General features: G+C 47.3%; 1 protein-coding gene across 7 annotated transcripts in view; it reads right to left on the reverse strand.

The window, feature by feature from the left end:
* Window positions 1-14,286, reverse strand: part of LOC124055614 (major facilitator superfamily domain-containing protein 6-A-like) — a 39,426-nt gene that overhangs the window by 13,772 nt on the left and 11,368 nt on the right. For 2 of the 7 annotated variants that reach the window (XR_006842731.1, XM_046382563.1), the window contains exons 7-9: window positions 11,044-11,114; window positions 9,886-9,962; window positions 9,646-9,762 (exon numbers count right to left, since the gene is read on the reverse strand). The exons of 1 other annotated variant lie outside the window; for it this stretch is intronic. Coding sequence is in view for 4 of the 6 variants with exons in the window: in XM_046382563.1 (XP_046238519.1) it covers window positions 9,646-9,762; window positions 9,886-9,962; window positions 11,044-11,114 (265 nt within the window). In the remaining 2 variants the exon portion in view is untranslated. Of the gene's footprint in view, window positions 1-6,461; window positions 7,386-7,900; window positions 9,523-9,645; window positions 9,763-9,885; window positions 9,963-11,043; window positions 11,115-14,286 lie in introns of those variants that run through there. 4 more of the 7 variants (XR_006842732.1, XM_046382565.1, XM_046382566.1 and 1 more) reach the window with 4 other exon arrangements.

A 14,286-nucleotide genomic window follows, 5' to 3' on the forward strand; every position in this document is an offset into this window, starting at 1 on the left:
TATAAGGTCATTACTGTCATTTGTCTACAGTTAGCACAACACAGCAGGTTCAAAGGTGCACGAATGAGCCTTCCCACCAAAACTGGAAAAGTCCCTCCCAACGCACTGAGACAGTCAGACCGATCGTCCCCCGCGTCTTATTGATGAGCGCCTGCCGCTGATTGATCTCCACCGGCGGGTTTGGTCACGTGTGTGAAGCCGAGTGCCTCACAAGTGCGTCAGTGAAACAGGCCCGCATGCAAATAGTCCATTCAAATTAAACGGCTTGACAATCAGCAGCGACGTGGCAGAGCATGCAAATGGTTTCCAACACACAGGAGTGTGTAGCAGGAAGCCCTCTGTGGGAGTGTGTGTGTGTGTGTGTGTGTGCGTGTGTGTGTTCGCAGGTTTGTTTCTGTCTGATATTCTGCTCAAAGTGTTTCCCCAGTGCGACATTCACAGACCGTCAGACAACTGATTTCTATCTGGAAATAACTTCACTGTTTGACACACATAACAGTGACTGACAACACGACTACCACTATCACAAGTACTCTGAGAAGTACTCATACACCAGTACTGATACGACTGCCGCTGCTGGTACTGCATACTGCACTACTTTTACTCCAAATGTTACCCATAACACTATCAGAGTTAATACAACTGCTACTGTTCCTGCTATTGGTGCTGCATTACGGTCACACTTTTAGTACGACTGCTACTACTAGTAATACGATTACTGCCACTGCTACTAGTACTCTAAGTGGTATTTGTATTGAAGCCATGACTAACACCACTACTGTCAATGGTACCATAATACCTCCAGCTTTAATACAACTAAAACTGCTGGTGGTATTCGTGGTATTGGTATCATTTCTCCTGTTTGCATTACTCTCACGACTGCTCAGAGAACTAATACTACTACTGCTGTACTAGCTACTGGTACTACGATTGCTATCAGTATGAGTACATCTGAGTTAAATCTAAACTCATATAATTATCGCTTCTTCTTCTACTTCCACTCTTTGTACGACGACGGCTCATGTTGCCGTTGTAAGAAATACAACTACTGCCACGACTGGGGCTAACAGAGGTATTGAAACTGTTGTACTGTGGTACAACAGGTATTAAAACTGCAGTACGGTGAATATTATGGCCAGAACTTATCTTATCTTATCTTAGAACTGTTAGCAGCACCGCTAACAGCACCATTTCTACGATAAAGCTGTTTTAGTTGCTATCGCTGCCTGATTCGCTGTCAACGAACTATTCTGAGCAATTAGGCCTACCGCCACCGGTGTGTCACCCTGGGGACAAAACAAAACATGGGCTTTTTGTAAAACCCCACCTGCACCACCACCACCAGCACCACCAGCTCCCAAAACCCTGCCCTGCCACCTCCCCCACCAGAACACAAAAATAAAAGAAGTACAATTTACATTCAAAGCTGCAGATCCTTTTGTTTGTATTCAAAAGCCCAAATGATGAGAAAACTAGTATTTGGAGAGTGTGTGTGTATGTGTGTGCGTGTGTGTGTGTGTATGTGTGTGTGTGTGGTGGGGGGGTGGATGGGGTGGGACTGCTTGCTCTTCAGATCCTCTAATTAATTTCAGAAGGAAACTAAAACAAATATCAAAGCAAAACTGCAGATTGTGCTGGAATTTAAACTCCTACAGAACGTGACGCTGATAACAAAGGTACAGGAAGCTGAAATCAGATGAAGCTCCACCACCAGCAGCACCACCAGCACCACCACCAGCACCACCACCACACTGCAGGACCACTGCAGCAATATAAATGTAGTCTGGGATGTGAAAATACCAAAACGGGTTGGGCGTGAGGTCACAGAAATTCTTCAACGGCAAACGCAAGACACAAATATGATATTAAAGACTTTAAAGGAAGAGTTCAACACTTTGTCCACATTTTCCCACCACATTTCACACATCAACTCACTACCATCCTCGAAGCTGAAAAGACAAAAGGGGAGTTGAGATCACTCCAAGGTCAAAAAGGAGCTTGTGATGTGTTTTCCAAAAGCACACATGGAGCAGGTAGGCAGGTAGGATTCCTGTCCGCCCACCTTCAGCCTCTAAATCCACGTCTGGCTGCTGCTGCGTGTGTGTGTGTGTGTTATTATGCAGATATGACCTTCTTGTGGCGTTCCCACAGATCAGCCTCACAGCAGACGGGGATCAAATCAAATGAAGAAACAGAGAGGAGAAGGAACATCAGCTCTATTATATATCTCTCTCTCTCACCACACACACACACACACACACAATATGTGACAACGAGAACCCAACAAGAACAAATTAAAACGAGAGCGCCGGCAGGAAATAGGATGTCCACCCACACTGCGAGGTAGGTCGACACCCAGGCTGCCTGTTCCCACAAGTCCCAGTTTTCCAACTTTTACACCCTGTTCCTTAATGCTTCAGCGGCCTGCGCTCTGCGGCGGGAGCTTTACTGTGTGCGATTGTTTTCACACAGCACAAAAGTCACCTCGAGCTGAGCTGATGAAACAAAGGAGCTCCCTTTCGCCTTCCTTTAACTGGAAACTGTTGGTGGACAACCGGCACGGCCTCGTCAGTTCCCTTTGCTAAGTTAGAAGATCTTTGGTGGCACAAAGGCCGGATCAACCAATCAGCTTCACCCGTCACACCCTCCTCTGCGCAGGTTGGCGCGTCTCTGCCGCCGAGGCACAGTTCTTGCTTCGTATTTTGAGTTCATCTGATCAGGTTTCAAAATGTTTCCCCAAAGCAGCACGAGTCACTCAGTTTAGTCCAAAAAACATGAAAACCAAACCGCCGAGAGCGAGCGTTACAAGGTTTTTCACATGGCGGCAGCAACCTGCTTTCATGTCGTCCTGTCAGTCATTCCTAAAGAGTAGGCGTCACTTTGTGTGTGTGTGTGTGTGTGTGTCCTCCCCGCTGAAACATCCAAACAGTGGATGTATCTCATTTGGCAAGGAGCCTCTTCATATTTCACTTTTCAGGAGACGCCTGCTCGTTTAATTTCTGCAGCGGCTTGCCTCTCTCTCTCTTTTTCTTCTTCTGCTGCTTTTCTTTTTCCCTGTAACTTTCCTCCCCCCCCTCCTCCTTCTCCTTCTTCTTCTCCCCCCCAGGAGTAGAAACACATTTCAATGACACGCCCACGCCCGGGCCTGTCAGCCCCTCGCCCTGTCAGAGCGCCCACGCTGCTCTGCTCCCCTTCTTCTCCCCAACAACCCACATCCTCAACACTTTGCGCTCTAAAAAAGCAGCTCTTTTCATCCAAGTTCCTCTTTTGCAAGGAAAGAGAAAGAGAGAGCGAGAGAGAGAGAAAGAGAGAGAGAGAGAGGGAGAGGAGGAACAACAGAGCGGCGTGATTCAGTCTCCAGGCGGTGGTAGTGCTTGTCATGGAGTGTCCCTTTTCATTTGGAGGGAATATGGGTTACAGGATGACTGCGATGCCAACATGAAGGAGATACGAAAAAGAAGATTTAAGAAAGAAAAAGGAGTGCGGCGCCTCCTGTTGTCGTCTCCACCCTGTGTTGTGTTGCCATTTTGGGTGGCAGACACGTCTTAGACGGGCGTGGATGTGACTTCACTGGGAAACGGAAGAAAAAAAATGTTGTGAAATCAGAAAATCTGGTCAGAAAGTAGTTAAGTTAAGCAGCCAAGCAGGTTTTCTTTCTATTAAAACACACTTTTTTTTCTTTGACTTTACGATGCTGCACAAGGCCACAGCTTGTGTGTGTTGAGTGTGTGTGTGTGTGCAGGGCTAAAGCTGGTGTGTTTGCACAGGCTCCCTGGTAAGCAGAGTCTTACTTTGTGTCTGTTGAGAAAGTGTGGGATGGTATGAGCGGCTTATGTCTGACTGAACACGTGTGTGCCTGCGTGGGCGGGGAGTGTGTATAAGGGCGATGTGTGTGTGTGTGTGTGTAGCATTGCACACAGATTACACTCGCGTGGGCGTTTTGGGCAAGGATGTGTGTGGGTGTAGTGAGCGTAGGCGGAGGTTATGTGACATACAGATAGAGACTGCAGTGTTCCTGCAGTGTGTGTGTGTGTGTGTGCGTGTGTGAAACTTCAGTGCAGAGTGTGGATGGCAGAAACAGCTATAGGGGCCCTGCTGCCTGCAAATGTGCCAGCGTGGAAATCTGCAGCCTTCACACTCGTCTACTACTACCTTAAGTCAAAATCCCCTCCGTGAAGACAGACTCTGAGAATGTGTCAAACGCCGAAGAGGACGCGTCTCGCCTCTCGCGTCCTCGTGATCAGAGGGAAGTTACTGTGTCAGCCTCAAAACTTAACCGGCGAGATCTTTAACTGCCTGTAGTGCAAAGACACACAACGTGCATTAAGTATCAGCAACAAAAGTGAATAAAAAGGGTCGTGATGAGACAAGTTTTCAGGGTCCTGGCATCATCATCATCATCATCATCATCATCATCATCACTGTGTACATTAATGTTGCTGGTGAAGGTGAAGCTAACATCAACTCCATCACACGCCGCCGGGGATGTTAATAATCATCCGAAATAATTGAATTATCTTATTAATGTGAGACTGTGGAAGATTAAAGGGAAACACTCAAGCAAAGTGCACGAACCTCAAACCTGTACTCACATTCACTGATAATTCATCTCATTATGCATCCTGACACTAAGTTAATTATCAAGAAAAAAACAAACAAACACTAAACATCTTTGGGTTGTGTTTGTACAAAACGCAACATGCCAAACAAATAATCAGATGTGAGAGATTTACTGACGTGAAAATAATAAGAAGCAAATTATTCTCTTAAACTTGCTGAAATAATTTCACGCCTGTAACACGTTTCTGCAGTGCAAACAGAAGCGAATCTTCAAACAATAAAAGAACTGAGTCTCTGTTTGCACTGCAGCTCCCGCGACACGTCGCACAAATTCCCACGGCTTTGCGATCGACTCTGGCCTCGCCGTTATTCTCTGAACGGTGACACCTGAAGCGGCTGCCATGACTCTCAGGTCATCCCTGCTGAGGTGGCAAAGCGTCAGCATGTGTTTGTCTTCGGACGTGGACAGAAATCGTCTCGTGTTGTCGTCTCCTGGATTTGGAGGAACGTCTGATTCTTCGTACCCACGAGCGCCGAGAATGGATCGGAGCTTCAGCGTTTACATTTCATCACATTTAAAACATCCATTTTGTTGAGTTGTCAGCATGCAAATCTGAACCTTTAACATGTCAAACGGTGTGTTTGAGCTCGACGCGGTGTACCGTCATGAGGTGACGCCTGGTGAAATGACTCATCCTCCTCTTAAGTGGGCTCAGCTCGTGGCGGCGCGGCCTCGTGGCTGAAAAGACTTCACTGTAGGTGAAAGGTTGTATTACTACAGACGTGAATGTGTCAAGCAACGCTCACACGACACGTCTTTCAACACAAAGATGACTCAAGCCGCTTCAGTCGGTCCTCCTGAACAAAACCGTCAGCTCGAGCTGCTAGCTTAACTGATGCTAAGCTGCTACACAAAGCCTTTTATGTTCCTCACAGAAATGAATGACATCCTTCACCTTTTGTTCCCCAGGTCTGACGGGTTTGGGGACAGTAAGTGTGAAGCTTTCAGGCGTTAGCTTGGCGGACGATTCGTCAGCTGAAAAACTTCAGATGCAGTAAATCTTCAGTTCAAACGGTTTCTTCACCGCCGGCTGTCACAGGAAACTCTGCAAGTTTTGGCTCCTAACTTTGAAGCAGCCGAGTGTCTTCAACATCGCTGAGAATTTGGGTTGTTTCATGACAAGAAGGAGAGTTTCCATTGCACAGTCACACACAGTCCCATAATGTTTAGACTAAACATGTTGATAGACTGGATGTTTTTATCCTCCAGCAGAAGTTGCTTAATGTGTCCAGAAAACACAACTGAACACACCGCACCTCTGCAGCGACAGAGCTACAATACTGTAGAAGATTCAAAGAAACTAATGAAGTGTGGTGCAACAAGGTGCTGAGAAAAACGAAAATCAAAGTGATTTGCATTCTTTCAAGGTTTCGTTTTTGATCTGCTTCACAAATGAGAAAAAAAAAGGTCCCTTCAACCAGAAATGTGGATCACTTGCTGCGTAATGAAAGTAGTGGGTTCAGACAACAAACAGGCCAGGCGTCATTAATGTGGTGGAGTTTTTACTGGCTTGCTTTGTGCCGCACATCGAGAAGCTTCAGTGGGAAGCCCTGCACCTCCTCGCTGTCTGGCCGTAGGCTGACGTGGAGGGGATTTGCCCATTTTGGACACGTAGAGGCCTCAGCGACCCTCGCTGCCCACGGCATCCTCACCCTGAGAGTGCTGCTGACGTCTGACATGTCTGCTATCTGCAGGCGGAGGCTGACTCTCCCTCTGCCACGACCACACACTGCAGTCAGAGAGAAACCGGCGGGCGTTCAATGTGCTGTGTGTGTGTGTGTGTGTGTGTGTGAAAGACCTCAACTCTGAGCTTATCAGGACGTGTGTGATTAATCTGCTAAGTGCATTAATTTGAGGCTGTTGCAGAAAGGTCACGGCGACCTATCAGACCCGCCTCGTGACCTCGAGGACTGCTGAGGCGTGACAAAAAGCTGAATACTAAAGAGGGGAAAAATCCTTGCAGGAGTGGAAGGAGAGGAGAAGAAAAACGGGTAGAAATGATGAAACAATGCAAGCTACAAGGGTGTGAGCAAAGTTGAGGCAGGCTTTGAAGTGAAGCCACACATTTTGCATGATTATTGCTGTTAAGTTTTTGATCTTGAGCCAGCAGGCACGAAAAACAACAGCAGCTTGGGATTAGTCTCCCCCCCACTCACACGCCTACCTTGCCAGCATAAGTCCCTGACTCAATTAGAAAAAAACCTCTGCAACTTAGGGCTCCTCACGCACAAGTACCCACATCGCCCTGCCCACGTCCCTGCAGCACATCACAACCAGCATCGCTTTAATCGCACAGCACAATGAACGCACGGGGATTTGTCTCGGTGACATTAATACAGAGACGTGCTGACAACTAATGTACACACTGATGAGACGCAGCCGAGACGACGGGGCCGAACACACACAGGAAATAAAGATTTATCTGCCTTTAATTAAATATCACATATCGTCCTGGGAGGCTCCTGCCTGCAGAGAGCTTCACAAACCCTCCGACTGGAGAAATCAGGAACGTGACGTCTTTGCGTGAATAACGTGTTCACTCCACTGGTCAGCAGCGTTTGCAGCGTCTCGCTGTGGTCTGAAGGCTGCTTTGAACGCTCCATATTGTTGCTCAGGAAGTTATATTTATACACAGCTCAACCGCCACCACCACGACATTCACGCCACGGAGACGACTTCCTGTATTCACCCTGAATGTTAGCAACGGATGCAGAATCACCCAGAACCGTCCGTTTCCAGTGCAAAGCCTCATCCAGTCACTGTCCTGTAGGAAACATAACCACCCACGTGTTAAAAAAACAGTCTCTTAAGTATTGAGACTTTGGGGGAATTAGACTGGATTTAAACCAACCAGCAGAAGCAAAAAACAAACACAAATGTTTTTATCAATGGGAAAAACCTCTCTCAGACCCGCAGCCCTCGCTCGGCCTCAGACGGTTTTCCTCGGAGGTGAAACTCGGTCACTGCTGAGCTCAGCGAGTGAGATGTAAATGTGAGCGTCCTGTTTGTGGGCGATCAGTGAATTTAATCTGCCCTCTGCTCGGGACAACAGATAAATGACTAAATCTAAATGCAAAAGTGCCCAGTGTTTCCGGTGTGGGCGCAGCAGGGACTGGAGCCCACTGCATGAAGTGGCCCCAGATCACGAGCCGGTCCAGGTCCTCCACTCCACACTGGTCTCAACATGGACCTCGCTGTCCAACAGGCTAAAGCTGCTGCAGAGACTGAAAATGAACTGAAATACTCTGCTTCACTCCTTCTTCTCCTTATTATACTTTGCACTTCAGTGCAGGACTTTTACTTGTAACAGAGTATCTTTGGAGAACGGCACTGGTACTTTTACTGAAGTAAAGGGTACTTCCTCCACCACTGGCACATAAACGTCCTCCTCTGCTGATGTAACTCGATCTGCTTTCTCTCTCTCTCTCTCGCACACTTTGTTACCACAGCAACAGATGCAGGTTAACGAGACAGGAATCCAACCTGGCGGTCGAAACCAAACGATAGCAAGAGTTTCATTGTATTTATTTACTTTACCTTTACTTTCTCTGGTGGTCCAGTTTGTTGTAATGAAGAACGTTCTTGCTGTTTACAGCTTTAAACATTCATGTTGTCGGCACCGCGTAGTTCTCGATCAAACATTTGGGACTTTTTCCTTCAGTGTGTGCAGCCGTTGCTGATGCAAACAAACCTGCAACACCCACAGAGAACATTAATAATAATGTGCTTTGTGCGGCTGAAGGTTTCACAACAGCTACTGAGCAGACGTCGATCAGCTGTCGTTTAAAAAGGTCAAAATTGCACTTTTGAACCTTAAAGTGCTTGGAAATTGTAGCTTTTTATGGATGGGTAACAATAAGTCTTTTCTTTCCTGAACTCAGACGTTCTTTTGCGATCGCAGTCGTCCAATCAGATTGCCTCTCTGCCTCACACCGACATCCCGTTGGTTGTGAGCGATCCCTCCTTCAGCAGGAAGTAGATCACATTAAGAAAGCTCTGCTCTTTCCTACAGCGACTTTAAAGCTTTCAGATGCAAAGTGCAGCTCTCCTGCTGTGCTGGCCCTGCAGGCTGCGGGGGCCGGAGGAGGGCCCCCGGGGCGGGGCCGGACCGAGCCGGCCTGCTGGGCTGCTGGGCTGCCGGCCGCCCACGGAGAGGCCTGGCTGGGTGGGCGTCATCTATGGAGCGATTGATCCCAGCCAGGACAAAAAGTCTCCCTGTTGTCCTGCTCGGCCAGCAGCAACAGAACCACTGCAACAGATAAACTGCACCGCTACTGCACCAATACCACAACACTGTGTAAAAATACTCAGTAGTACTGCGTCTGCTGCTTCTCTACCAGTTTACTCCAGGTGCGATGGGGCTGAGAGGAGTACTAATACTGTTATCAGTGAAGAATTATCAACCAAGCTGAGGCTGCTAGTACTTAGTACCACAGTTATTTCTGTACTATTACTACGAGTACAGTATTACAAGTGCTACAATTCACTAACAGTATTCCTACGTGTGTACTGCTACCTTCAAGACTGCAAGAAAACTCCATCAACAGTTGACAAATGAATGCTGGAGCTGCGACGGTCGGATACTCAGTGCCGGTACGGTTTTATGAGTTTATAAAATAATGTCGCAGCTTAAATGACCAAATGTTCTGTGGTAGTTAAAATTAGCTAAAGTGTTGCTTACATACCAAGAAATCACTTTAAACTTAAAGTATGGTTACTGACAAAAGCTTTACTTTAATGTAAAGGAGTGCTTTTACACGGTGGTGCTGTCTAGTCAAGTGTAAACTAACCGAGGAGGTCAAAGGTCAGAGGTCACAGCCGGAGTCTTCCTCCTCCTCCTCCTCCTCCTCCTCTGATAACGACGACGACGACGGAACAATCGCCGGAGACAGAGAACTGATCTGTCGATAAATGCATCGACTAACATCAGCCAGTTTCCAAGAAGTTTCCATTAATTAGAGCGGCTGCGTGAGACGGCTGTGGAAAAAGTGAAGCGACAAAGCAACGAGGCACAGAAGGTAAACCTTGTGGAGTGCGCTGCAGTATGACTCTGGTATCACGCCAGTCTTTCCTCCTTTGAAGTCCAGGCAGCCATGCTGGGGAGGCGGCTGCTGCTGTGGGCTCGGTGTGGAGGTGTTCGCCTGGAGAGGGGGGAAAGGTCGCAGCTACAGAGCACACATCTCTTGCACTTTATCATATGCATCACAGCTGAGTGGCGTCGGGGCTGAGCTGTTTATCAGCTGCTGAGGAGGGAAAAAAAGTACCTGCAGTGTTCTGTGGTGTGGGTTTCACGCTGGCGTTCATGCACCGAGGGAGCTGTGGAAACTTTTGGGCCCGAAACCTGTTAAATAAACGATATTTACTGCAAAGATGCGTTTTAGATATGCAGGTTCATCACCAGAAATCAGAAAGAACATGTTGATCGTCGCTGGTTATTTTCTATCCTGGTCTTCGTTGCATCTGAGGAAGTTTTGCGATCGGGCTGAAAGAATCTACCAAAACAGATTTAACTAAGCTGCAGAACAACAACAGCAGCCTCTCGACCTCTCTGCCATACTGAGAAATGAATTCAACAAGTGACTATAAATTACCAGAAGACGCTTTTAGTCTACACATGACTGGGTTAACTGAGCACAAACACTGAATCAAAAGCCTCGAAACGAATCAAAGCAACCGGGTCCAACACGTCATCATGTGGCTCGGTTTTTACAATGCAGATGGAAGCTCTAAAACGAGCTGCTGTGAGGTAACAGCAGAACAAACGAGGAGTTTCGGCTAACCTTCATTCGAGGAGCTGCAGCTTCACTGAGGCCCTGCCAGGCTCCTCACAAAATGAGTGACTTTCCCCACAAAACACCACAAAGTCCTCTCAAAAAGCTGCGTATGAGCCCTTTAGTCCATCACCGAGGTCAGCTGGGGTTTTCTTCAAACCGACGTGAAAAAATTCCAAAAATCCTTTGATGATCTTGTTGGGAGTAAAATGTGACGCTGAATAAAGTCTTCCTCATGAAACCATTTATGATTTATGACCTTTGAAACTGCAGCTCCAGATGAATTCGACAGAAATAATTACAAACCCATTAATTTATCGTCTTATATATAAACAGCAGTCCCTCATGTAGAAAGGTAATTAGGAATTTTCCTACAAAACCTCAGTTTAGTCGCCTGCTCTGAAAGTTTCCACGACGCGTCACAGGCCTCAGTTCAGTTCAGATCAAGGCTGCCACTCGTTTCTACTGATTATCGATCGGTTGTTCAAAACCCCAGAACGCAGTAAAAAGTGTCCATCGGTGCCTTTGGTGAAGCTGGATAAAAGACTTCACAAGGTGTTTCACACAACATGAAAGACAGCTTTTGCATCAGTGTAACGTGTCCATTATGCACGTACAGACAACATACACATTCCTCCTTGATAATCTTACTTCATCACAGACGCAGTCTGTTCCCGCCGCCTGACGGCAGCATCTGCTGGAGGCCGCAGATGTCGATGCATCTGGGAAAATGAGATTTCACTGTAATTAGTCCGGTTAGTGACACTCCACTCTGTAGTGCTGTTTGCACTGCTATCTCATCTCGTGGTAATTATCATCATAATCCATCATTAACCGCATCGCAGAGCTTCACTACTGCTCTCATTGATTTTTAATGATTAATAATGCATGGCCATTATGAGCACACTGTCTGTGCTCTCCAATCCACATCAAGAGGGAGCACACGCGTTATATGATACAAGCGCTGCACTGAAAAACGCACACGTGTTGTCAAAAAGATGCTGTGGCTCCGACTCGTCACCGTCAGCCTTCACGTTTCACCTGATTGGTTCAGCTGTTCACCAGGCCGCAGCTCAATGCTGGTAACCCACCAGGCTGCTCAGACTCTTTTGCCTTTTCCAAAACCACATTTGGCTGGTGAGACAGCGAAAAACGTTCTGGCAAAAATTTGGAAGGCAGCAACCATTGTGGCCGGTGGATGAAAATGTTAATTTCCTCCTTTTGATAATGATGCATGTCGTTTCCAAATGTGATTATGCAAACAGAATGGTGTGTAACACGCTTGTAATGTGCTTAAGATGTTTTAAAATACATCACCGTGCCTGCACGCTGTGAAATGTAAAAGACTCCGAGGGAAACCTTTGAGGTTTTCAGATTAAAACCACAGGGGGACCCGGGACGGTTACCTGGGGAACCCCAGGATTAACGGCTGACGGCGAAATGACGTGCAAAAGGCGATCTGATGAGCTGTCAGTGTAAAAGCTCTTGTGTCCTGGTGGGACAGGCTTTGTGTTTACAGGAGCTGCACTCAACCTGCATGTGTGCAAAACCCACGACATCCCGGGTGCAACCATCACCAATAAAAACCTCTGATTACCTCAACAACTTGCTTTGAGGTGCAGTCACTTTCCCTCCATTAGGTCCAGCAGAGCAACAACACGCTGAACTGCCTGGACGTGAGGAACGGCCATCGGACCGGCCCCTCCCTGCACCGCACAGTCTCAGGAAGCATCGGTTCATCAAATGAGGATCATGAATACAAAATTAGGTCAGCATTACCAGGAGCCTGCTGCACGTGGTCAGGTAGCACGGCAGCGTCCTCGCTCTCCTCTGGAAACAGAGGAGGGGGTGCATGAACACAGCCGGCGGGGTGATGCCAGAGCCGCCATGACAGCTGTCTGCTCTTATACGTCTGAGTCTGCCGCACCCGCCTCACACTGCGGCTCATTCTGCTCTGCACACACATGCTGCCAACGTTACTGTAAAACCACGACAAGCCAGGCGCCAACGGTGCACATCCTCACATCAGAGAGGCTCTGAAGCCCCATTAAGGCCAAGTCATTTCCAACAAACTGTGTGCCCCCACCAGCTAGAAACAAAACGCCTGTCACTGTCACTTCACCTGTCAGGTCTGTAAATGATTTCATCTACAACCATCCAAACAGGTCTGGAACCATCGGGGTAATAACACAACGTCCCTGAGGAAGCCCTGAAGGTGATTTGGGGTCAGTTTTCTGCTGAGCGGCACACAGACACATGCAGTCGTCTGTGTTCAGTGGAGATACTGTAAGACATGTGGCACAAACTGTAACACGCAGCCCCTGCAGGATGTTTTTAGTGTCATGCTTCAAATCAGTGACTGATTTTAAAATAGGTACACATTTCTCAGTGCGAAGACAGAGTCAGAGGCACGCAGCCATGTGATGTTCAGTCTGAAGCATCCTGCCAATAACACGACTCTCTGTGGTCTCCAGTCTGACTCAGACCTGACTCAGGTGGTCCTGATCACAGCACTGCAGGAGGCCTAACCGGGAAACGGTGTCAGCGCCAGGATCGTCTTTAACCCGTGACCCGCTCTCTTGTCTGCTCAGTTACACTTCACAGCTGAGTCATTTAGCCTGGTGGTCTCCAGCAGTTCGCCTCGCGGGGCGACGAGTCTGCAGGTTTCATTTGCGAGCAAACAGTGAAGCATCGAGTTTCAGTACCTCGTAAAACACAAAACACGAGTCTGGGGCCTCGGCTTTTTGTCTGAAGGGTTTCAGGGGCGTTAATGACCTGGAAAGGGGTTTATATTCTACACGACGACACAAACGTCACACACGATGTGTTCTAAAGGCTGATCCTCATGTCTTTAATACTCAATACTTTTCTATCCAAATGGTTTTAGTGAAGAAGACCAACAAGTAAAGTTTAAATAAAGAAAGTTCTCTGCTAGATTCACGTTCCTGGAGGAGCATTTGGCTTCACGACGTGGGGAAAGCAGGTTTTAATGTGGCCTCAAGATAAACCTGAGGGGTCACGAGACGATCACCAGGCAAAAAGAAAGCAAATACTCCTGCGTCACAAAGCTGTGTTTATTTTTCAGACATTTTTTTCTTTCATATTTTTGTGAGTGTGAAACACTGACGAGCCAAAAAGGAAAACTACTGCCATGTGATAACATAATATAGGGGGTAAAAAAATCACAATTGAATATATGAATGTGGACATAAAGGGAATACAATCTGAAAATTTTCTTTGGTGACTTGTGACAAAATTCTCCGGGTTGCGTTTTATGCCGAAGGGAAAATTGGACTCATTTGTTGTTGCTGAAAAAAGTAAATTTCTCCATAAAACTGATGTTAAGGAGACTCATGACAGGACTGTGACCACTTGCAACTTGCTCATCAACAACTTCAGGTGATGCGAACGCCTCACTTTGGCTCCGAAAGGTCCCCCTTGTCTCCAGAGAGTCCCAGAGGACACGGGGAGCCGTCATCACCTTGACTCAACAGATTCTCGCCAAGTCGCCTCCTCAGACTCGTCTCTCCATGTCGGCACAGTGAGGAAGAAGCAGCTAAAAATAGCTGCAGGTTGTATCTGGGCAGCGGCTGGCTGCGAGCAGCTGATTGGCATGACGTTCCTGCCTTTTCAAACTGAACATAATTGGGTACAGCTGATAAAACGGGGTCTGGAGGAGGCTGTGCCGGGTCCTGAGGATCTGATTGTGCCTTTTCTCAGACATTAACATGAGATCTGAATCCTGCTGATGCTCAGGTGCGTGCAGGGGACGCTCAAAGCCAACAAATCCAGAGAAGAAAAGGTAATTTATGATGTGGAAAATGAGCCTTAATGAACCCTAAACACTAAGTTCAAATGCTGCTTTTTTAAAATATTGTTTACAGGTGGGGAACA

This window comes from Scatophagus argus, chromosome 24 (assembly GCF_020382885.2).
Source record: "Scatophagus argus isolate fScaArg1 chromosome 24, fScaArg1.pri, whole genome shotgun sequence".
Taxonomy (NCBI): Eukaryota; Metazoa; Chordata; class Actinopteri; family Scatophagidae; genus Scatophagus; species Scatophagus argus.